Source organism: Seriola aureovittata, chromosome 7 (genome assembly GCF_021018895.1).
Source record: "Seriola aureovittata isolate HTS-2021-v1 ecotype China chromosome 7, ASM2101889v1, whole genome shotgun sequence".
Lineage (NCBI taxonomy): Eukaryota > Metazoa > Chordata > Actinopteri > Carangiformes > Carangidae > Seriola > Seriola aureovittata.
The window spans coordinates 753,586-778,186 of record NC_079370.1 but is presented as its reverse complement, the minus strand read 5'-3'; the positions used below and the strand labels follow the sequence as shown (position 1 = coordinate 778,186).

The 24,601-nt window shown below is 41.0% G+C and overlaps 2 protein-coding genes across 3 annotated transcripts in view; one reads left to right on the top strand and one right to left on the bottom strand.

Moving 5' to 3' along the window:
• Positions 1–16,744, top strand: part of gabbr1a (gamma-aminobutyric acid (GABA) B receptor, 1a) — a 70,192-nt gene extending 53,448 nt beyond the window's left edge. The window contains exons 18-24 of the mRNA XM_056381065.1: positions 1,338–1,454; positions 2,976–3,086; positions 6,017–6,110; positions 8,498–8,625; positions 10,749–10,877; positions 11,680–11,823; positions 14,543–16,744. Coding sequence (XP_056237040.1) covers positions 1,338–1,454; positions 2,976–3,086; positions 6,017–6,110; positions 8,498–8,625; positions 10,749–10,877; positions 11,680–11,823; positions 14,543–14,827 — 1,008 coding nt within the window. The 3' untranslated portion in view covers positions 14,828–16,744. The remainder of the gene's footprint in view (positions 1–1,337; positions 1,455–2,975; positions 3,087–6,016; positions 6,111–8,497; positions 8,626–10,748; positions 10,878–11,679; positions 11,824–14,542) is intronic.
• A 1,215-nt stretch (positions 16,745–17,959) lies between these two features.
• On the bottom strand, positions 17,960–20,065 carry tnfb (tumor necrosis factor b (TNF superfamily, member 2)). 2 transcript variants are annotated; one of them, XM_056381063.1, is made up of 4 exons: positions 19,480–20,065; positions 19,325–19,379; positions 19,150–19,209; positions 17,960–18,863 (listed from the first exon to the last, which is right to left on the bottom strand). In XM_056381063.1, the coding sequence occupies exons 1-4, from the start codon at positions 19,663–19,665 to the stop codon at positions 18,400–18,402; spliced, it is 765 nt and encodes a 254-aa protein (XP_056237038.1). In that variant the 5' UTR covers positions 19,666–20,065; the 3' UTR covers positions 17,960–18,399. The 2 variants fall into 2 exon arrangements, with proteins under 2 accessions (XP_056237038.1, XP_056237039.1); XM_056381064.1 differs by having other exon boundaries at positions 19,337–19,379.
• Between the last annotated feature and the right edge of the window lie 4,536 nt (positions 20,066–24,601).

Genomic DNA, 24,601 nt, shown 5'->3' with positions numbered 1-24,601 from the left:
TCACCTATCTTTTTTCTGCGTCACCTTCTCTCCCCTCTCTTGTTGTCTTCCCTCTCTGGCTCCTCTCACCCCTCCTAAACCTATCCATCTATCTGTGTCTTCTCTCTATCTCATCTTTTCTCACCTCCCTCTCCTGCAAAACCTGTAAATTATCCATCTCCTTACCTTCTCTCTCCTCTCATCTCTTTTACTCCCCTCTTTCCTATCCTCCCCTCTACCTCCTCCCATTATCTCATATCTTCTCTTTTTCATCTCATCTCACCCCTCTTCTCTTTCTTCTTCTTATCCTTTCCTCCTCTCTTCTTACTCTCCTCATCTCCCTTCTCCCTTCTCCTCTCTGTCATATTTAATCTCAACTCTCTCTCCTGCCTTCTCCTATACTTTCCTCTCTTCTCTTTTTTACCTCACTCCTCTCTTCTTCTTCTTATCTCATCATCATCGTCATTCTTATCTCTTATCATATCACCACTGCTTTCCTCTTTCTCCTCCTTTTTCAACTCACCCTCTCATCATCTTTCTTCTCCTTACCTCTTCTCTTTCACTCTTTTATGTCTCACTTCTTCTCCCCTTTCTTTTTCCTCTACTCTCTTTATCATCTCTGACCTCATCTCATCTCTGCTCTTATCTCATATAATTTCATCTCCGCTCTAATCTTATTTCATGTCTGCTCTCATCTCAGTTCATCTCTGCTCTCATCTCATCTCCCCTTCATTGGATGTATTGGATCTGCGACTGAGTCAAAAATGTTCACAGCGTGTTTTTTATTTCTCTGGCTTAATGGAGGAAATCAGCATATTCTGGATATGTTTTTTTTCTTTTCTGGGTTTCTGCAAGAAAGCAGTAGTGAAGGCAAGAGCTTATGAGAGGAAACTTAAAAATCCTATTTCTGTCCTCCTCACTTTTATAGTTACAGGTTGATTTTTTTTATTTATTTTTATTTTTTCTACAAAAATCTCTCTCAACTCTTTCTGTCCTGCCACCACAGTCCAAATGAGATACGAGAGGAATTGTTAAAAATTTTTCTTTCCATCAGAGTCGCCTTCAATTATCACTCTGTGCTCAGAGCAATAACCTTAATGAGCTGTCATGGTTTGTGGACTCCCCCACAGGATATACCTGTTGACAAATGCATTAAAAACACTTACATCTGTTTGTAACTGCTTTACAGCTTGTTATAAACAATAAGTGAAATGTTTATGGACTTTCAGTAAAATGTTACCCGATATTTTTATTTACAGAGGAAGTGCATGGATAGATGATGTGTTCATTTAATTTGTACCTCATTGGGCCCCCACCTCCCAAATCAACACCGCTGAATAATCTCTCCTCTCCTCCAGTTCCGCCTGTGGCTCCTCGGCCTCGGCTTCAGCCTGGCGTACGGCAGCATGTTCACCAAGATCTGGTGGGTCCACACCCTCTTCACAAAGAAGGACGAGAAGAAGGAGAAGAAGAAGGTAAGGGCGAGCATGAGGGAGGGAGGGAGTCAGGGAGGACGGGATAAGCCTCTCAGCGGTCTCAGGGGAGTAGAGAAAGGATGGGAGAGGGAGGCCGGGCCATGCAGCATGTGTGGCGCTGGCTGATAAAAAAAGTTAGAAACTTTGCAGGCTTCCTAGTAACATAAGCTTATAAGAGGCCAGCTCGGCATCATTCACTATGGCGGGGTTGTAGCGAGAGTGCAAGGATAAGGGTTTTGGACACACACTGACATAGATACTGTACTTCACACATGCACACGCAGTGCACGTGTACCCACACACATGCATGGAAACATGCAGATAATAGCAAATTTGGGGCAGGCCTCTGATGCCAACGTCATCAACTTTATTTGCATGCTGGTGTGTTTAAGAGCGGATGTGCATGTGTTTATGTGTGTGGGTGTTTGTGTGTATGTGTGTGTGTGTGTGTTTGTGTGTGCGTGCGTGTGCGTGTGTGCCTCCTCTTGAAGATAGTGTATCCTGGAGCCAGCAAGATACTGCCAGTCTGCGATGTGTTGTGGGAATTTCTAAGACCTAATCAGAAGAATAAGAGATTAAGCCATTTATGGAATATTTATGAATATGGATGAGTATTAAAGTTCTATGCAGAAATCCAACCTTCGGGGGGTTTATTATTTGAGCCAAAGCACAACGAATCGGGTTGACTTTCAACTCTCTTCATGTCCACAGAAGGGCAATTTGCCAGAGAGCTCTGCGTAAGTATTTAAAGAAACTTTCACAAATCGAGGGGAGAATGAGCGCTTTTCAAATCAGTTTTCATGCAACTCAAGTGAAGAGGCGCCCAGGACTGTGTAATGTGTTTTCGTCTTTATTTTATTTTTCGGTTTTACTCATTGTACGCTTGAATAGCTGTTACTATGTTGGAGGTGCTGGGAGTAAGCCAGCGTGGTCGAATAAAAAAAAAAAAAGGGGGGAAAAATGTGTGGAAAGACGGAGGGGGAGCAAAGTGGGAGAGCTCATTTGCTGCTTGTTTTCAGTTACGGGTGTATTGCTTCCATTATAGCTCGAGTTAAGAATAATGGAGTTGGTATCAGTTGCTTTGGAAACTGTCCACACAAAAGCAGTGTCATCTCAGTGTGTATAAATGATGATTTCAGGTGGCAGCATATATATAGCCACTGCAGTTCTCCGTGTGTTGCTTGCAGACACACACACACACACACGTCGACTCCCACTGCTCCTAAAATATACTTGGACACACACACACACTTGTGCACACACGCAGAAGAGACACAGAAAGACAATTCGTGCCCAGTCATCCAGAAATCACAAGGACGCCTGTCGTATTATTTGTCTTGGTTGTTTGTCTTTGTTTGTGGACTCGCTCATGATGCCCTTGGACTGTGATGACTATTCTGTATCTGTGTTTTCTTGTGTGTGTGTGTGTGTGTGTGTGTGTGTGTGTGTGTGTGTGTGTGTGTGTGTGTGTGTGTGTGTGTGTGTGTGTGTCTCTCTTTGCCTTTCCTCAAACTCACACAGCAACACTTGGAGCCATGGAAACTCTACGCAACAGTTGGAGTGCTGCTGGCTATCGACTTCCTGTCACTCATGATTTGGCAGATCGTGGATCCTCTGCACATTACGGTCGAGGTAAGAGTACGAGAGACAGATGAGATAATTTGTGTTTCATCACCCATTTGCACAGACCGTGCAGCCGCTGTCATCAGTCAATAATGCAGTAATGAGACCCTGAGAATCATTTGTAGAAATGTTCTTTCATTTTGATTCATCTTACATTCAAAGAGCAGAGACTAAAACAAGGATAAACTTCACGTCATTTCACAAAGCACAGATGAACAGCAGTTCTACAACAGTGACATTTATGGCTTCAATAATTATATTTATTTGTGTTTGATGTTAGATTGAACTTTTGAATTGTTGCTCTGTTTAGGGTACCCTGTGGCATTTATATAATAAACAAACTTTCATTTAATTAAACATTCATCAAACAACAGAATAAACGTGTTAAATGAACTTCCTGCCTCATAAAATATTTATCCTTTAATGGTCCCTTGAAATTTGTACATTTAACTTCATTAAACCTGCATGAATCAATGTTACAGTATTAAAGGTCCCATATTTTACACTTTTCCAGTTTTTTATTTGAAGTTTCAATTTCCATTAGAAGATATATTTTAGCTTTTTACCAAAAACAATATCAATGTAGTTTTACATCTCCTGTCTCAGGCCTCTCTCTGGAGCTCTAGTAACAACAGATCGGTGAGCCAATCAGAACAGACATTGCACTTCATACAATATGGCACCTTTAGCATTTTATTCAAAAGACTCACTTGCTTATTTTTGGCATTCACAGTGCAGAAAACACAGAAATATCAACCAAATCTACAGCTGTGTGGTGGTGTACGTTTGGTGTATTTCAGCCTCTTTTAGCTCATTGTTATGTTTGCTGCACATATACGTGCGTTTCACTCCGAGCTGCTCAAACGCAACTAGGCAACGCATAGATCCACGACCTGCCCAGCACCGAATAGTAGTCAGGCAAAGTTTGTGACTAGTTGTTGTAGAAAGTTGAACTTTTAGCAGCTAAAAACCGAGATATATGTCTTAAGAGTTGGGTGGAGACTAAAACTGAACTAAAAAACTTCTTTTTGTCAAGTGGTCAGAAACAAAACTCCAAATAAATGCTAATATTGCTCAGCCTCTTATGGATGTAAAGGAAGGCTCTCTTGTCGAAACATGTTTACTTAACCTGTCAGCTTGTTCTGATGTTTTCTGCACAATAGTGGACTTTACAGGAGACATTTTCATATGTCAGAGTAGAGAAAAATACAAGTGTAAATAATAAGAGTCATGAATTTCCTTTAACTGCTTTGGTTTCAGGCTTTTTGGTGTTGTACATGCTCTCCGTCACACATCACGACTTACTGAGACACTTGAATGGAACGGAGCCATTGTTAATGTGCTTAGTAACACCTGTGTCTTTACTGCAACTAGTTCAAATGTCTGCTGTGAAAATGGCTTATTGTGAACCGTAAACCACTTTAAATATCAGTTGAAGGGAGCATGGCTGATTTTATCTGAGGGTAACGATTTCATTAAAGTTTGCTATGAATTCCTCGGTGGGAGTTTTTGTTTTGCCTAAAGATTAAATATTAACTGTTTTTCAGAAAGTGATTGTTTTCTTTGCAGCTTTGAAATCTTCTTTTCATGGGGTCTTTAATGATTTCACCATTGGGCCGTGTTTGAAATCACTCCCTCCCTCACTCAGTGATAATTCCCTTTATATTAGACACTCAATCATTAACTGTATAGAGAGCAATAAAATGGGACACTAATGAATTATCGTCATTTTTGCATCATTGCTGACAAACATAGTGTTGCATGACTGAAATCTTTGCATCTATTAGTTGAGGCACTTAGTGAACATAGTGTACATGTAATGAACACGACTTTTTTTGTCCCATTGTGAGAACTTTTGAGGGGACTATGTAAAGCATAAATTTCACATTAAGAATTCAGACAGTCAAACTAGAATGGCACTCAGTAGAGGGCATACCTCCGCCAAGGCCAAACTGCCAGATTATTATCTGGACCTGGAGCAAATTGGACAAAGTCAGAGATCTCAAAACCATAAATATCTCTTTTTCTCTTTTTACATTAAAAACCTTAGATTTCTTTCCTGAGAAACTGACAAAAATTAAATTGAAAAATGCCCTATCTCACAATGTCAAGGAAAGTGATTTAAAAAAGATTCCTTGATTACCCCCTTTAACTAGATCCCTGGCCCATGCCCCATCCCTCCATTAAGTTGGGGGCAAATCAGTTCAGTACTTTTTGTGTAATCCTGCTGACAAACATGCAAACGAAACAGACACGGATGAAGATGTGGATAGTAAATATAGTGCACTATATAGTAAAAAGGGAATGAGTATGTTTGTGTTGTTTACGTCAGTTTGCAGACCCCCTCTTCTTGTATTGTTGCGGTGTTACCCTCTACAGTATGTTCCCTCCACCAACCGATGTTAGGCATGCGTTTGTGACACAAACCATGCAATAACCCGTTCATCAACACGTTGCCCCACAGCGCCACTAGGCGTCAAAAACTCCACAGGGTACCTTAAATATGTGGAAACATTTTTACAGCATTGGTGAAACCTCATCACTGCAATACTGAACATTCATCCAATTCATCCTGACTCGCAGCCTTTGTGGGAACTAGAGGCTGGATGTTATCATCAGTCCAGATCTGCTTTAACTACACTCAAGCCTTATATAGGAATTTTAAATGGCTATCTTTCATATTTATTGGATATCTGGAACTCTATTAATTCAGTCATCTATATCTGTCTTGTGGGAAGGACCTATTTACGCGGGGGAATCAACCGTGCAGTCACTGGGGCTTATGCTTACTGTGCATTTTCACCACCTCCTCCAGTGTGCTGCTGTCTCATCGTTTCTTATTATCTCCCCCTCTCCATTTCTCTCTCTCTCCCTCCTTCCCGCTATCTCTTTTATCCCTCCATTCCTCTTCCCTCTGCCTCCGTCTGTCATGTGAGTAGAAGTTCACTAAGGAGGCCCCTAAAGAAGATTTGGATGTCCTGATTCAGCCCTTGTTGGAGCACTGCAGCTCAGAGAAGATGAACACATGGCTCGGTATCTGACCTCTCTTCTTTTCTTTGTTTTATTTATTTATTTGTTGTTTTTTACATTTCTCAATCTGTCCCTTTATCAATCTTTGCCCTGCTCTGGTTTTTGGATATCTCTGTCACACACATGGACATATGCCGACACATATGCGTACACACAAACACACACATGCACACACACGTCACTGCCATTCACTCTGAATTAAACAGCCCCCGCCACCCCCTTACGTTTGATTCCTTTTTTTTCTCAGCATTTGCTTTTCTCCCTCTTTGCTTCTGTCAGCCCACGCACTCTCTCTCTCTCTCGCTCTCTCACTCTCTCTCTCTCTCTCTCTCGCTCTCTCTCTCTCACACTCTCTCTCTCTCGCTCTCTCTGTCTCTCGCTCTCTCTCTCTCTTTCTTTCTCGCTGTCTGTCTGTCTCTGCTGTCTTTCTTAGCGTGGCAGCTCTTATGAAAGCATAATGGTGCTGAAATTCAAATAATGTGGGTCACAAACTGGGCCATTGCCCCATAGCATTTCTTTTCTCCAAGAAGAAAAGATGGTGCTTTAAAATCAGGCGGTAAAAAGAAACAATGGACAGTTTGAAGAAGTGTCGAACTCACTCGGTCACACGGTTTCTCTTTTCTTCCCCGCTTCTCTCATTTTCACTGTCATATCATCTTTCCTCTGTCAGTCCGTCGAGCTCTGACTGGCTTTTCATATCTTTCAGGCTTTATATGTATTGTATCCACATTTTTGGTTTTCTACCTCTGCATAACAAAGTCATACTCTCTCCCTCAATGGCCACGTTGACATGTTAACATTGTTCACAGTGTTACTGTTGCCCACATTAGAAGCAAACAATAGCCTTGTTAAGCCATGTAAAGAAATAACTACAGTGATGTTTTAGCATTAAATGACAAGAGACAGACTAAAAACAACAAAAGGACCATTTCTTTGGTAACAAAACTAGGAGTCTGCATCATGTTAGCAGCTAAGAGGTTGTACTTTGCATAAAGCAGCTTTTAATTCTTGATTGCAATGCTTTTATCTTTGGTTTCTACTTTTTGTTTTTACTTTTGTCTGTTTTATTAATTTTTTTAACGTGCGTATTTGTAATTCTCCCTGTTGTACTTGTCTTGCGAATTGACACTTTGCTTTTTTTCCCGTGTCTTTATATTGTTTTGTTATGTTTTTATGTATGTACAGCACTTTGTAACTCTCTTTTGAGAGAAAAAGTGATATATATATATATATGAAGTTATTATTATTATTAGATGCTAACATCAGTGTGCTAGCATGCTCACAAAGGACAACGCTAACATGCTGATCTTGAGCAAGTATTATGTTTAGTGTGTTAGCATGCTAACATTTGCTAGTTAGCACTAAACACAAAGTACAGCTGAGGCTAGTTTTGCAGGTATTTGGTTATTGGTCAAAGTAATAGACAAAATTTTGATCTGATGATGGTGCGACATGAAAAGTTATGGAATCACCAACATTTTTATAATTCATCCCGAGGGGAAGGGGCGTGAACGTTGGTGCCACAACTTCATGGCAATCCATCCAATAGTTACTCAAAACTTCAAATGAAGATGAAGATGAAAGGCATTGCCGCCTCTAGCACCATGTAGCGAGCATGGCTAAAAGGTAATGGTCAAAACTGAGGCAACAAATGCCAAGACATCCTGTTTTGAACCAGACCGAAGACATTTTTTGTGGGAGACGCTGTTTGTGTTTTGCTTTGTACTTTTGATATCTGCTGTCTTCAGTACACTTCAGTGAATATGAACAAAACCCTTACAAAGAAGCCTGTTCTTTGATGTCTCTAAGACTGCTATCTATTTCCACATCATGCAACGCGCACAACATATTCTTTGTTACATCAAAAACCCAAAAAGACATCTTGGTCCATAATACCAGTATAGAAGCCCTCATTCTCCGTGTGCACACAACACTGCTTAAAAAAATACCATGAAATTGTAAATACTGTGTTTCCTAACGCGCATTTGATCATATTCAGAAGATCCAAAGAAACTAGCTCTGCTTTCTAGCTTTGACCTCAAGTTCTTACTGCACTTGCATTAATACAATCACAGTATGTGCTTTACATACTCGGGGACAAATTGGGGACATGTGTTTTGCCAATTTGAGAGATGAAATTTTGAATGAAACGCCAAACGCAATGTAATCAAACATACAGTTATCTATAGTTTGGTAGACATTCATAATTTAATTCACTGTTTTTCAAATTGAACATTAGGCCTAAATTTGTCTCATATACATACATACAAACTGTAGGTGCTCCATTACTTAGATTACCACCTTTATTCCATTACACATGTCACATTGCTGCTCACTCACTTATTCACTCTTCTACCTGTATTCTCTCACTGTTTTCTCCCATCCCATAGGAGTGGTTTATGGCTACAAGGGTCTGCTGCTGCTGCTGGGCATATTCCTGGCTTACGAGACCAAGTCTGTCTCCACTGAAAAGATCAATGACCACCGGGCCGTTGGGATGGCTATTTACAACGTTGCTGTGAGTCCAAAAAAGAAACGACACCGTCATGCCTAAACTCCTGTTTCTGGGTGCTGCTGTCTGCTTTTCTTTTTCCTGCTGTGTTTCTTTCTCTGCAAAGAGCAGTCTGTTGCACGCTGCATAACATTAAAGTGGCAATAAGTACGATTTTTATTGCGCCGTAGCACAAAATGACCGTAGTATATCTGCTGGGAGTTAATCAATGCCAGGGCCTCCATGATTACTTTGCCTTGTGCTGAGATGTCTGGCCTCCAGAGGACACGTTCCTGCTCCTTCTAGAACAAAACAGGCAACTTACCAGGATTTCAAGATGTTTCAGCTGCAAAGCCTTACAAGCCTCGTTTCTCAAAGGGCAACTCATTGCAGTTTCTGCTGGGCGTTTATAAAAGTTAATGGAGTTCCCAGATAACTTAATGCTCCTTTAATGCCTCTGTCATGTATTTTTCTTATCTGGGTAGGTAACTGCCTAAAGGTTTCTACATTCACCAGTTTGCATCTTCAAAAATCCCACCAGAAGAAGCCAACTGTGGGAACAGCAGCGTATAAATGACAACTTCCCCCACTCAAAACAACCTTTGGGACATGCTGAACATCACAAGTTGATGAGCTAGTATATAATACTGAAGAGTACATGCTGGTATTTTGGTTGGAACAATATGAAGCACAGAAACAGCCTTATGTATGAAATATTCAAGCTTTTCCACAAGTACATCTTGAGATTTTATTCTCTAAAAGGCAGAATCATAATACTGCCAGTGCAAACTGCCGTCTTATATGAATCATAAGTTTTGATGATTGTGGCGCCTGTGGTGCTGTGATAGCAACAGTCATATCTCAGGTCTCTTTTGTAAAATGAAAGCTTGTTCTCAGTGGGACTTCCTCTCGGTGAAATAAATGTTAACTAAAATCAATGAAACACAAAAGGGTGCAACACAAACTTTTATAATGCTGGAATCTCATGCAGCTCCAGCTTCAGCTGTAGGTTTGTAGATGAGTGCTTTGTCCTTTAGCTTTAGTGCTGAGCATATACAATATATGACATATAAAGTGCTATTATCTTTGTGTGTGGATGGTTAGACATTGCATACACAGAGCTGTGTATGGAGCTATTACTTTGCCCTATGGCAGGAATAGGTTTAAAAATGTACCCATTTGGGCACTAAAGCAACGCAGTAAACGCAGTAAACACAGCCATCAGTCATAAACATTTTTCAGTGGCTGTTAATAGCAAGTGAATCATCTTAAACGGAGGCACCTTGGATGCACTTTACACCGAAATAGCTGCCATTATGTTCACTTTAGCCACTTTAGACAAACACTCGCTGCCATTTCCTGACACTCTTGACACCGGGTAACTTTGAAATTGATGTAAAATGTCTGGGGGAAAAAAGTGGTTTCTGTCACTTTAACTGCCAGACGAGTTTTTCTGTTTTGATCAAATGCAGAGAAACATTTTTCCTCTTAGTTTTTAAATGCCATTTTACAGCATTTCCTGTCCTTGCTGGGATTCACATAAACGAGGAAGCATCCGAATGAGCAGCCGAACTCATATCAACTTTTACTCTGTGAACTAATAAACGGATTGATTTCACCTCTTCTCATCAAGAATTTATCGCTGATCTATCATTCGTGGTTATTTATGACAGCATTAAACGCAACTCATTTCATCACATGGTTCCACAATATGAGACAAGTCTACTGTTATTATTCCATGTGATGATATACACATTTCAGTTTTATGGTGATGTCAATAGTTAATGGTGTCTGCAAAGGGACCTCCTTCCTCTTTGCTAAGCTGTGAGCTTCAGGCCCTGATGAGATGACAATGTGGTGATTGTCAGTGCGCTGTTGCTACTTCAGTCATGACTTTTTAATGCTGTTTTCACATGGGAGCCTTCCCTGGAATGATAAACAGATGCCTAATGCTTTTATGGATGTGATTTTTCCTCCCCTCTCATTCTCTCACTCTGCTTTATTCTCCCCCTCTCTCCACTAACAACCCTCTGCCTCTTTATTTCTCTTTGCTTAAACCTCATTCTTACCTTTTTCCTGTTCCTTTGTTTTAACCTGTGTGCTTTTCTTTCTTTCTGTTTCCGTCTCTCTTTGTCTTTCTCTTCCTGCAGGTGTTGTGCCTGATCACAGCTCCGGTGACTATGATCCTGTCTTCGCAGCAGGACGCCTCCTTTGCCTTTGCCTCCCTAGCAGTAGTCTTCTCTGCCTACATCACTCTGGTGGTGCTTTTCGTACCCAAGGTGCTCTGACTCGTGACTGATACCTTTAGGAACTGCTGCACACACTGACAATTACACTCCAAAGGTCAAACAGTCTCAGTGTCTTTAGGAGGAGAGTCCAGCCTGTTCTGCACGGTGCATGAAAATGACAAACTTCTGGAAGCTCACATTGTTCAGTCTGACAGCTCTGCACTTTCAGAGTTTCACCTAAACACACTTTGATGTTTAATGCAGCGCAGCTTTGGACTGGCTGTGTTATTAAATAAGGATAAGAAATTTTTAATATGGACGGTTAATATAAGAAGTTTTTTTTACACTTTTAGCTGCCGTAAACATTTGGTTTTAGGAAAGTAAAAATTCTCTGGCACAAGCAAAGTGAGATTTTACATGTCTGGCAGCAGCTACTGTGATTTGTTTGGAATAAATAGAAGAGGAGCTCGGTAGTGCACATGAGCGCTGCTGCAGACAACTGTGCAAACAGAGGAAAGAGTGCCACCTACAGAAATTCAAACACAACACAATATCGTCGTCGCTGTTTGATTGTCAGGCTATTTTTGGGAGCGCAGTGCAGAGACAGCACAGCGGTGAGCGCCAAATATGTCACCAAACTTTCTTTAAAAAATGTTTTAAAAAGTAACAACACTTTAGATTAACTTCAGTGATGACGACCCTCCGAAGCCTGCAGACAAGTGTGAGAGATTTGGCTAAACGGGGCTGCGGATATTAAAAGTGTGGGATCATTCGATGCATGATTCATTTAGCGCAGTGCTCTCTCAGGCCTGGTTTTGTTCTTTATTGACTTCCTGCTCCTGTTGCGGTTTAGATGCGGCGTCTGATCACCCGCGGTGAGTGGCAGTCGGAGCAGCAGGACACTCTGAAGACCGGCTCGTCCACCAACAACAACGACGAGGAGAAATCCAGGCAGCTCGAGAGGGAGAACAGGGAGCTGCAAAAGATCATCCAGGAGGTGAAGACATTATACACAGAACATTATATATTATTACTATTATTAAACATGCACATCCAACTGCTAGACACATACTGTACATTTCCATATCAGTTAACATTCTCAGTTCGTCCTGGAGGCAGACGCTGTATTATACTTATATTCTCGGACATATAGGTTACTACACACTCGTGTATTTTTTAATGTGTGTGCCATATAGACACGTTAAACCTCTGGACATACAATGCAACGGAGAATGCTGCTTAAAATAAGAAGATGTAGATTAATATTAACTTAAAATACTGTGACAATGTTATCATGCTTCCTTTGCATTTCTGACTTTATTTACTGCATGTTATTCCTGGTTGTTTTTCTCTGATAATGTTACCATCAGTTGACTTTCACTGTGCTACACAACCCGCGGTGACGCCTTCAGTTTGCATGTTTTGTCAAACCAACTGTCCAGCACCAGTTGTGAGGATCTTTAATTGGCTGTTGTGTAAGACAGAAGAAGAAGCTGCACATCCTCACATCGAAGAAGCTAGAACGAGAGAGTATCGGCCTTTTTTTTTCCGCTCAGAAAATGAGTGAAACCGTTAATCAATCATCAGAATTCTTGCAGATGACTTTTCTGCTGATTGACTCATTGATTACATGTGAGGTTGCTTTCACACTGACAGTTATGGAAAAGGGCATGAAGCATTCTTCTTTATTCAGTGCTTGTGCAGAAGGATTTGGATGTTGTAACTTCAGAATAAGATCGGTTTTAATATTTGACACAATGGAAGCATATATCAGAGGTATGTGCAAGGTTTATACACGTTAAAATGATTAATAAAGTTTATTGCACTCCGTCTGTATTGGACTATACACAGCTAAGCCTAAAGCTGAGTCTGCGGCAGAGAGAGGAAGACGTGCTAAATGATGTATTGTGGAATCCAGGAGTTCTATTTACTCACTTATTCATTCATATTTTATATTATTGCATCTGTGTTTCGCTATAGTGTCGTTCAATATCGTTTCTACAGCAGCCTCCCCTTACAGGCCTCCACAGGAGGAGTTAGAGCTGTTGACAAATACGTTAATAAAGTACTTAAGTAGATTTTTCAGGTGTCTGTATTTTACTTTTTTTGGAAACGTATGACTTTTAATCCCCTACACTTAAAGACAAATATTGTACTTTAGACTCCACTACATTTTCTATGACGTTCCACCTTGAAGCAGAGCTTTTAGTCGGTGACATGAATTAAATTTTACTTTAAAAGATGTGATAGACCGTATGCTGTGTTCATCACAGGAGAAAAACCAATCTCAGCCAACTGTGAACAGCTCAGTTTGAAGCTGTCAGTGTCCTAACGATGGCTACGTTAGATAAACATGAGGAAGATTCCTCACCGGAGCACCGCGGCCTTATCTTTTTTTTTTTTAAAGTATATTTTTTGGGCTTTTTATGCCTTTATTTGATAGTATAGTGGAGAGAGACAGGAAACGGGGAGGCAGAGAGGGGAAACAACATGCAGTAAAGGCCGTCCGATGCGGGATTCGAACCGGTGCCAACTGCAGCGAGGACTGTAGCCTCTACACATGGGGCGCCTGCTTAGACCACTACGCTACACGACACCCCTGGCCTTATCTTAAGTTCATGTTTGAAATCTTAGAAATAAATGGCGATTCCTTTTTGTTTTAAATGTTTGTCACGTACCAAAACCAAACTTCATCACGGCCTAAAAAAAAAAAAGAAATATGAAAACAACAATGGCTCCTTTTTTAGTCAATGTTTGCAACAAGCTTTTTATTGTACAGGTTCTGCAGTCAGTCAGTTCAGTCAGTAGTTTGTTTCAGAGTCATTAAGTTCTGTAAATGTGGAACAATACAACAATGTGTTGACATAAAAATGTACTTTTGAATACTGAAGTATTTTTAAAAGCAAGTACTCCAGTAAAAACTTTCACTTGTGTTGGAGTAATATTTGACCAGGTGTAAGGTTTGGATGATGGTGAACCCTTACAATCAGGATGAAGGCCAGCAGGATTGGAGTACAAGCATGAGAGAGGACAGAATCAGGCACACAAAAGTTGGTTGCAGAGCTCTTAGTTTACTGGTGAGCTGAGGCAAATGACACAAACAACATCCAACAGTTCTTACATAGAGGTCACAGGATGGCTGGACAACCAAAGCAGTCTGACTGCTGTAGCAGGTTACATTGGATAGCAGCGGCGGCGGTGATGTCCAACCTGACCCCCATTCTCTGACACCCTACCCTGCTTTCCCACCTGGTATAAGTACCCATAGCCTCTACCAAACATCACCTAGTGCAGGGACCCTAGACACTAGCACCACACATATTGAATACCTTTACAATTTAACCACACTGATATTTACATATACTAACACAGATCAAAATAGAATACATAATAAACTAAAGAAATACCCAACAAAAGCCAAACTTAAGTAAAACCCCTCTACCCACTCCCCCTCTCTCCTTCCTGCCCACTTGGTACAGCCTGATGAGGTAACTGACACCTGCTGAGTCTGGCAGCATTCCCATGTGTGCACTCCATGAAAACACCTTAGTGAGGGGGGATGCTTGCCAGCTCCCTCACACCAGGAGTATCTTTACTGGAGTTGTGTACTTTGTCAACCTCTGCTTACAACTACATTTTATAGTTATAAACCACTGAATGTTTATAGACTGTTTATAAATGCTAAACAAAGAGAGTTTGTTTCGTCGTGTTTTTAGAAAGAAGAGAGGGTATCAGCGCTCCGCAACCAGCTGGCTGAGCGCCAGGCTCTACGTAACCGCCGCCGCCCCTCCACAGGCCAGAATCAGAACCACAACGCCCCGCCGCCCTCGTCCCAGCCGGATCCCAAGTCTCTGCTGCCCCCGCCCGGCTACCCCAACCCCTCCACGGACAATCACTCCCTCCCGCCCTCCTTCTCCAACTCCTCCAACCTCTACCCAGCAGACAGCAAGATGAGCCGCAACCACTGTCACAACAGCCAGATCCCACTGCTGTATAAATAGGTGAGGCACGGGAGCGAGGGTGGGGGGGAGGGGGGTGGGGGGGCAGTCACACAGTGCACACAGGGGACACAAAACACAAGGAGACACTGTGACTTTCACTTGTTTGGGCGATGAGCACAGCGGTGTAGTGACACTGTTTTAAAATACGGTGCGGAAGCACAAATAAGTTCACAGGAGTGGCTTTACACTCGGCAGCTTCAGGGAGAGTCACACAGGTAACACCCGTCCTCACAGTTTTGATCTCACTGTGTTCAACTCAGCAACAAGGCACTTGTGACTGGTCGACACGGCAACAAGCACATCTCCGGGCTAGCGGCACTCGAGGTCCTTTTTGAAAGGACGCGCGAACGGACAGATCTCTTCAACATTCCTCTCCCTCATTCGTTTTCTCGTTCTGTTGTGGAGACGCCGCGTCGAGGATCTTAAAAGGAAACGTTTGTGTTTGTGTCTTTGCTATATCGTCTCCACCGTTTGTCTTTCGAGTTTGTGACTAGACAAGCACATACAGTAGTGATTTATATTGTTCTGTAATATCTGATCTGTTTTGTCATGGAGTTGTTGTTCAATTATTTGTTTACTTTTCTGGAGAGTTGTGAAAACTGAAATTTACAAAGGGACAAAGCAATGTACAGTTTTTTCCAATGTTTCCTCCGAAGAGCGTCTGAACTCGACTGTGGAATACTGGTCTCACTGAAAAGTGATAATGTGCATTATTAAATAGCCATAACTTAGAAGGGCCAAGGAGCTTGGCATGTATGGACGTCCGTTGTCAGGACTGTGTATTCAAGTACAGCATTGCATCTTAAACACCCAGTCCTTTCTGATGTATGACTATAGGACCCAATTTAAAGGAGAAAATGATCAAAGCTTGCTGATGTTTAGGGACAATTTTGATAGTTTTGCCATTTGAAATAATGTTTTTCAATGTATTTTTTTTAGATTTGTGTTGTTTCTCCTTAGCAGTGCAGTGCAGTCGTAGCCAACAAATAAATCCCACAACCTGCACCTAAAGTATCTTGCAGATATTACCGGCTCCTGCTGCAGCTGATTGTTGTGTTTTGTGAGGGATATAAAAATCCAAAACTACAAAACTCCAAATTCCAACTTGCCAGAAGAATAGTTTGTACTTCCTGCCTCCTGAAAATAAAAGGCAGTTTATATTTCTACAGCAGCAGTGCGCTGAGGTGTGGGGCTTCTACGGTGGCTGTTTCTGTAGACATCCAGTGAAAGCACAGTTTTTATACATGTGAATCTGTTACATGTCATTATTGTGACCTTTTTATTTTAAAGGGATGTTTTTTTTTTAATGTTTTCCCATAACAGACAATCTGGATGGAGACTCATATTTCTTTTTTTGTACTTTTCTTTTTTTCATTTTGCCTTTCAATAACTGTAAATGTATCAAAGGAGGATATAAGCAATGTGACATACTGTATTTATTCAGCAGTTAATCTGGATGTACTATTTCATTCATGAGCTATTTCCAGATTTTATAAAGCGACCTGAACAGCTTTATCAACAGGTAAAACGATACTTTGACAAATGTTTTTAAATATATAATATATATATATATATATATACACTTCAGTGTGCACTTTAAACTGAACAAACTATGGTTACTCCACTTTATGTTGCTGATATTCTAATACATTTTAGCTCAGGGTATGGAGCAGGACAGTCATAAATGAATGAAATAGGCCATATTTATTAACTGTGCAGTTCATGGATCAGATAGTGTAACATATGAATGCAGAAATAATTTAGGAAATGTTCTATTATCTTGCACATATATGACAATATATACATGGATTTGGGGATATTTGTATTCACTATATCTAAGATCTTAAATGTTAATATATTTCAGAGTATGTGTATGCAAATATATGGGTACCATAAATAAAATCATTGTTTTTTTCACATGGTATTTTTGTGTTTCAGTGATGGTGATTGAGTGATTCTGCATCCAGCTCAGCTAGATCATATTTGTTAAATAAAACCCACAATTTCTCAATTAATCTGGAAACGTAAACCTTTTTGTAAAAACAGCTCCCTAACTTTAAAACCAAAGTCTCAATGTCCTGTTGCATCACACAGCCGAGCCTGTTTACACCATCCACTAGGTGTCACCAGTCATTTATCCTTTTTCTGACTCATGACGACCTTTAAGCAATTAACTGCTGATAGTTTTCACCAGGTTGACCCAGGGGAGTCAAAGAGTAAATAAACCCCGAAGAGGAGATCATTAGCCGAAAGTGGGAAGTGGTTTTCAGCACAGCGTCCAGCTGCTGAGGCCAGTGGGAACCTCGTTACTGAGACAATAAGTGGATGTTTGTAGATAAATGAAACAAAAATAGACAAATTGCTCCCAAGTGCATCCGATATTTGTGTAATGTGTGTTTTTAGTTGATGACAATGTCTGGAAAAATAAAACAAAACAGCTGTGCTGCCGCCCCGTGACCCCACAAACACTCATAGACACACACAGACTGTATGCAATCACACACTCCCTCGCATGTCGTGTCTCTTTCCAGCTGACTGAAGCTGAAGTATGTGGTAATAGAGGGAAAGTGGTTGGTGGTGTGGAGGGAGGTTGCAGGGTGTGTTTGTGTGTGGATGAGGTGTGTGAGTGTCTGTGTGTGTGTGTGTGTGTGTGTGTGTGTGTGTGCGTGTGTGTGTGTGAGTGTGTGAGTGTGCGGGGGCAGGGGCGGGTGGGGGTGGGGGGGTGTCAGTGGGAAAAACCCGCTCTGGGCTGAGGCTTCTGTGGGCCTCCACCTGACACAGCACTCAGTCCGACTCAAGAAAAGTAGGAAATTCCCCTCGTCTTGTCTGACCTAACAAAGGAAGTATTTGCTGGCGGTGGAGGAATTTCATTGCAGCTCTTTGCCAAATAATAGATACAAGTCTGCTGTAGTGTGTGTGTGTGTGCGCGTGTGCGTGTGCGTGTGCGTGTGTGTGTGAGTGTGAGAGAGCTGCTGCCCGGGCTGGTTGGGGCTGTTTGCCGACTCAGCTACAACTTTCGCTTTGGTATTTCAGCTATGAAACCATATTCCTCCTTTGTAGTGACACAATATTTTGATTTGGTTGTTGTTGTTGTTCTTTTTGCTTTTTAATCAAGTTTAAGTGCATAGAAAGTACATAAATATAATCTTTAATCACCTAATCTCAACATTTTAAATATAAATAAATACAAATAAATACGTACAGGTTGCAATAGTAGGAGATAATAGTTATGTACATAATCGTTGAACCTCAGCTCTGCAGTGAAGAGCTGTGGCGTCATCTGGTACAGCAGAGAAAGTCTAGCCTCCTACAATCTCAGGTCAGCATAAATAATGTACAAAAAGTGCCTGAAATACAAGTAATGTTGCAAACTGTTACAGTTCATAAAACATTTTTAGAAATCAACACAACTTTTATCTCCATTGAGATTTAAACATTTCTATGTCACCATGAAGATGAATAGTGATTAAAAAAATAAAACAAAATGCTAATGTTAAAACAAGCCAACAGTATTGGCACTGTGGGGATCTGTGTGTCTTCTCCATTAGTATCAGAACAAAGAGTCGTTTCATTTAAAGTGCAAACACACCAAAGAAAGTCTTGCCCTCGTCGGTGTCCAGCTCTGATAGCTGGTTGGTTTCCGTCCACAGTTTGTCTCCTTTATTCAGCTGAAACACTGCACCCAGATAAATGGCGTTGTACCAGTTCCGTCCGTCCCTGTAACTGTCCTCCTCCTGGGCGGTGGTTTGGCACGCCGACCTCACCGCGCTCATCAGAGACGCTTTGCCGCCCAAGGAGTCTGAGTACCGCCAGATCCTGTGGCTGAGAGGCATGAAGCGTTTTCCCGCCTCGTCCTCCTCGCCATCGCTGCAGGAGACTCTGAACGACGCCTGGCTGTAGACGAAGTAGAGGCCGGTTCGCGGGATGACGATCTGGTTGTCGGCCAGCAGGAAGCCGCCCTGAGCGAACGCCTGGCCCTGACCGTTCTTCCACTCCAGCGCCGCTTTCGAGCTCTTGTCCTCGTCATCGTAGCTACCTGGAAACAGAGAAGAAGAAGAAGAAGCACCGTTACTGGAGTTCTTCTCACCAGGGTTTAAAACACAGGAGCGAATGATAAACAGGTATTTCGTTAAGAAAATGGAATGAAAAGCAATGAATAACTAATGCAACAACTTCCTTATGGAGCTCCTGGCTAACACACCTCTGTAAGGGAGCAACAGAAATCCCACACGTGGAAGACAGAGTCTGAAAAGCTCTTTTGAAAGCCAAGATCATGAGCCCTTTGTTTGCTGAGAACCAACTCAAGGTAGGCTGTGACTCACCTTCTAAATGGATGGCTGCCTTGGCTTTGCTGCTGATTCGCTTCAGCGTGTAGTGGGGATCTGAACACAGGAGGACAAATGTGAGCTTGTCTCAAGAAAACCCGCAAAGACTTTAATATATCCCACACAGCCTCTCAGAAGTTTTTTAAAAGTGAGCAACCACGTGTATAATCACCTGTTTTCTCACCAGAGTCCGTCTCGATTAGTGCTTCTGTTTGTCCTGACTGTATCTGGATTGGAGGGGAGAAACAGATTGATTAGAGATGCATATACATTTTCTCTTTTTTCTTTTTTTTTATCATCAAATTCAGAGACACAGCTTCATCTTACCATCATTTCTGGCCCATTCCAGTGCCAAGCAAACAGCAGGACACCTCCCAAACAAAGGGCCACAATGAGAAGAGCCCCCAACACCTTCCATATCCACTCTGTAGATGACTTCTTCTCTACCAAAATCACCGTCCTGTCCTCGAGTGCCAACTCCACGTGGCTCGGTGCGGTTGTGTAGTCCACCATACTGTGCACAACTCTGAACGCTTGGCTTGAATGCTGTGTCTGTGTTTCAGGTGCCTCCAGTGCTCTGCGGCGATACTTCTCTCTTTGTGTTGCTATTGTGTTAGAGTGAACTTATGCCGGAGAGCTTGTAGTATTTATGCTGTGGCAGCTGCTTCAGCAGAAGGGAAACTCCAGTGATGTCACTCTGTAAGCGGAGACAGGAGGCTGCAGCAGAGCAACCCGGGCCGTGGAGAGAAAAGAGCCGCGGCCGAGAGGGAAAGAGAAGTCACAGAATTTTTAGTGGAGTTTCAGTGAAGTAAGGAAACCAACGAGAGTCGCGGTCATGAAGGGATAGTTTTTGGTGGCTGCTTTTGGGTTTTTAAAAAAATTACAGTGTCATAACACACACACACAAACACAGACACACACACACACACAAACACGCACACACACGCACACACACGCATGCACACGCAGTGAAATTCATGCACAAACACAAATACCGGCAGACGCAAAGTCATAAACACACATATACACACACTGAATTAATTACTGGCTCGAGCCACCCACAGAATGTAACTGCTGAGGTTTACACTTCACTTCAGTTTCACCGACATTTTGAGGTCACATCAGACCAGATGTTCTGAAACGCCACAAAAATGTGAGATCACAGAAACAATCAACCTGTTCATCGGCTATTTTGGTAACACTTTACACACACACACACTCACACACTCGCACACACAAGCAGATATAAGCATTTATACATTTGCAACATTTGTCAGCAATTATAACTTAGAGAAATTTAATTTATGACATATATGTGATATATATCAAGAGTGCTGTTGCCATATGTGTCACTTATATGATTGTCACTGTATATCCTCTGAATATATGAAGATATAAGTTTATAACATATATGAAATACCCACAGCAAGATACTGTATGTGTAAGTACATATATTAAGAATATCTATATGCTTAATTTTAACATGTTGTGAGCATATATGTTAATAATATATATTTATGTAAGTTTCTTGAAACACATACATATAAAAATTCTATATGCTTATATATGTTTTCCTTTTAAACACGTCTATCTTCCCATTCTGGGAAAGCAGTCTCCGACTTTTGGACCCTGCTGTAACTTATATAATATCAACATATATTGACAGGCTTTAAGATGGATATACTGTATATATAAATAACATATGTGTACAATATAAACATACACACATCATCATACATATTTGTAGGGGCTAGACATTCATGTCAATGTATGAAATTGTTTTAATTTTGATATAAAAATGTTTACATATGTTCTTTTATTCTATATATATATATATACATGAGTCATATATGGAAATTCAATATATGTATATATATATCATTTGTGTATGAAGTCATATTTCATATTATTAGAATAGCGTTTTTACTATTTTTACTATTTCCCTTCCACACTGGAGGAGTTATAGATGTTGACCGCTGCATTAACAAACGCTGCTTATCTGCTCACAACTACATTATAGTGTCATAAACCTGTAAATGCTAAATAAACAGGGTGGTTAAACAAAGTGCTGCAGCCATTTTAATCATTAACTTTACAGCAGGAGAAGAATTCAGTAGAGATGAACTGACAAATACCTAAACTGTAAACACAGTGACAGTCATGTGCTTTACACATGGCGTGCAACATATTATCTTATTTACACGTAACCTTAATTTTAATTCATGTTAAATCCTGCTGAGATTAAGATCTAGTTTTCATCAGAGATCTGAATGAAAATATTTACACCTACATAAAGTAAAGATTTAGGATAATACAACAAGATTCCTGAAAACACAAGACATACAGTGACAAACAGCAACATGTGATCAGATGCAAGCAGAAGTAATAAGTTATAAGAAGTAAAATATCAATAAAAGTCTCAGTTAAACACTAATTTATCGTGACTATCTCGAAAGTGCCTCAGGAGCAACAAGCTGTGGATTTTTCTCACACTTTCCTTTTCCTTACGACATAGTGAATTTAATTTGAGGCACAATTTAGTCTTGGAATCTCGTTCGGTCTCAAAAGAGAAATCCATGTGAAAGAAAAACTTGGCAGCGCTCGTCTTTCTGTTTCAGAACTGGGACGTGATGCAACTCCGTTCAAACCGCTTGACAAACAGGTTTTTACACTTCTGCTTGTTGATCATTTTCTCAACCTCAGTTTCCCCAATTCACTTTCTCACCTGACCTTTTGTGTTTGAGACAGGACGTTTAAGTCCGGGCTTTTTATCACACATGCTTGAAATGCTCCCCCCGCTAGGTTCCCTTTTCTTGTGGCAGAGTTTTTTTAGCAACACTTATGAATTTGTTTCATATTAAGTTTCCCTTATATAGTACTAGTTTCTCTGCTCAGGGCCCCGAGGGAGGGTGATAAGACTTGTGAAAGTGTTAGGACTCACATTTAAAGCCCCAGTTCCTGGAAATAATACACTGTACATTATTAATAATTACATATTTATCATTTATTCACAACGAGAAATGAATGCTGAACATTTTGTGTCTCTTTGTAGTCATTTTATTCCTTTTTGTGATCATTTTTTGTCCTTTGCTGGAAATTTGTTTTCTTTTGTCTCTTTTTTGTCTCTTTTTTGTCTCTTTTTTGTCTTTTTGTTCTTGTCTTTGGTCATTGTTTGTCTGTTAATGGTTGTGTTTTGTCTCTTTAAGGTCATTTTTAATCCCTTAGTGGTTGTTTAGTTCCTCTTTGACACGGTTTTTGTCTCTTTGTGGTAATTTCTCTGACAGTTTGTGTTAATTCTTTGCTTCAGTCTGGTCATTTTTTTCATCTTTGTGGTTCTTTTCTTCTTTGTGGTTGGTTTGGCTTTTTGTATCTTTGTGACTCATATTGTAAAAGTCTTTTTGTGGTCATTTTGTGAGCCTGTTCACTAATTGATTCATGTTACTGATAGGCCGACTACCTACCGCTCCCCTGGCCATCCCCTGTGGGCCTGCCCCTGCAGCGTGGCTCTGAGTGAAACCTGTCAGGACTCCAGTGCTGCGACGCTGAATAATAACAAGTGTGTAAGTGTGTGTGTTGTTGTCTATGAAATCAGAGTTGAAATCGCACCTCCCGGTCCGACCATGACTGTTTTGTTCCAGCATGCAAATACAAACCGACCGCAAGATGCTGCAGGATGATATCATAGTCACCATCATCATATGCGCCCACATGTCACACACACACACGCACACACACAAACAAATATACACATTGCTTCTTTACAGTTCCTCCTGCTCACTCACCCACCACCTCCTGATTATTCATAAGAAGATTCATCTCGTTAAGTTCTTGGTTATCATATCCGGTGTGCTCAGACTGTGCAGGAAGCTCATATATGGGCTTCGTCTCCAGTCGTGACGGGATTTTCAGATCCATAAAGACATTCTTTCTCCAAATATGTTACAGTAAAATGGGGAATCAGAACTAACTAATTCATCAGAACTCACATTAAAGATATACAACTCCATAACCCACAGCAGTGATGATAGTGGAAATAGTGCAGGCACATAAATGCAAAACATGCAGAGATGACCATATTGGGAGAATATATCTGTAGTAAGAAGGACTGATAACACAAGTTGTTTTAAGAACAGATCTACTATTTATCTCTATGAAATTCTGCTTTCTGCCTGCAAAGAAACAATAACTTAAAGCTGCTCTAAAAAGGAGGCTGCTGGTCTTATGATTGGACATAGAAAAGGATATTTGAAGGGAAAACTTGAGGGATAATGGGGAAACCCTCACCAGAAAATTAGAGAAACTGAGGAAACTTATTATGCTGTACAATCCGTTGAACCTTTCCAAGCTGAAAAAAAAAAACATTCACTTTCCCAGTCAGAGGTCATCTGTAATATGTAACTCACAAACTCCCCCTGGATTCCTCCAGGAGACAAATGCCTCTTTTCATGAAGTGGGGGGATTATAACCCTGGAAACTAAACCTCCCCAGTTTGAGCATTCATATCTACGTGCCCTTTTCCCTTCTCTGTGTGTCTGAATCTTTATCAGTCCCCTCCTAATCGTATGGTGACATATTCCCTACATGTAACTCCCCCCTGCGATATCTGGAGCACTTTGAAAAAGCCCTCTTTTGTTCTTTGCTGATTTTGCTCAGGGATTGCGTCATGAAATCCCAGGATTGTGCGGTCATCACGCAGTTGAGCTCAGCCACGATGCAGACAAAGATTACCGCAGGGGCAGGAAGGAGAGGATGGGAGGAAGAAGGGCGAGCAGGAGGGTGGGCGAGCAAGGAGGGAGGAAGTGGAGGAAGTAGGCAACAAGATGTCATGTTTATGTGACGAGCTCCATTTTCATATTTGGCTGGTGACACGATCACAGGTGCAAGTTCTTGAAGAATCAAAAAATCCACATCACAAGATTTTGGTTTCCTTCTCATCATCCCTTCATCTGTGTTGCCATGTGTGGGCTCAGAGGGAGCTGATGATGTGTAAGAGTATAAACTAGGCCAAAATGAGGCTTAACCACAAATGCAAGGTGGCTTCCGCTGCCGCCAGACTGTATAGTCTGGTGGCCTACAAATCTCACCCAATGCCAAGAAGTTCCACTTTGCCTACTGTACCATTAGGGGTTTCACCTCCTCAATTTCCTATTCAGTCTGCCATGATATTATTTGGAAACCAATAGATTAGATTCGGTGTTTATGTGAATCTGGGATTTTACATTGTCGTTTAGTCATTACCATGAAATTAGCTGATACCAAACTCAGGGTGCATGTTTACAAGAAATCAATTTAACTAAATGATAAGAAATACATTTGTTGGATTTGGTCAGAGATAATGCTTGAGGTTAATGAGGTAAGTATTACAACAGGTAGAGGAAGTTAGAAAGTCACTGTATGTACAGTATGTGTGGTTCATATTACACATGTTGTGGCAACCTAAATCTGTCTA

Bases quoted from the DNA above. Each gene is read 5' to 3' on its own strand.
- tnfb (XM_056381063.1), bottom strand. From the start codon at position 19,665: ATGGTGGACTACACAACCGCACCGAGCCACGTGGAGTTGGCACTCGAG. The intron at 19,210-19,324 runs GTGATTATACAC...TCCTGTGTTCAG, and splicing joins GGACTCTGGTGAGAAAACAG to ATCCCCACTACACGCTGAAG. The intron at 18,864-19,149 runs GTGAGTCACAGC...CTCTGTTTCCAG, and splicing joins GGCAGCCATCCATTTAGAAG to GTAGCTACGATGACGAGGAC.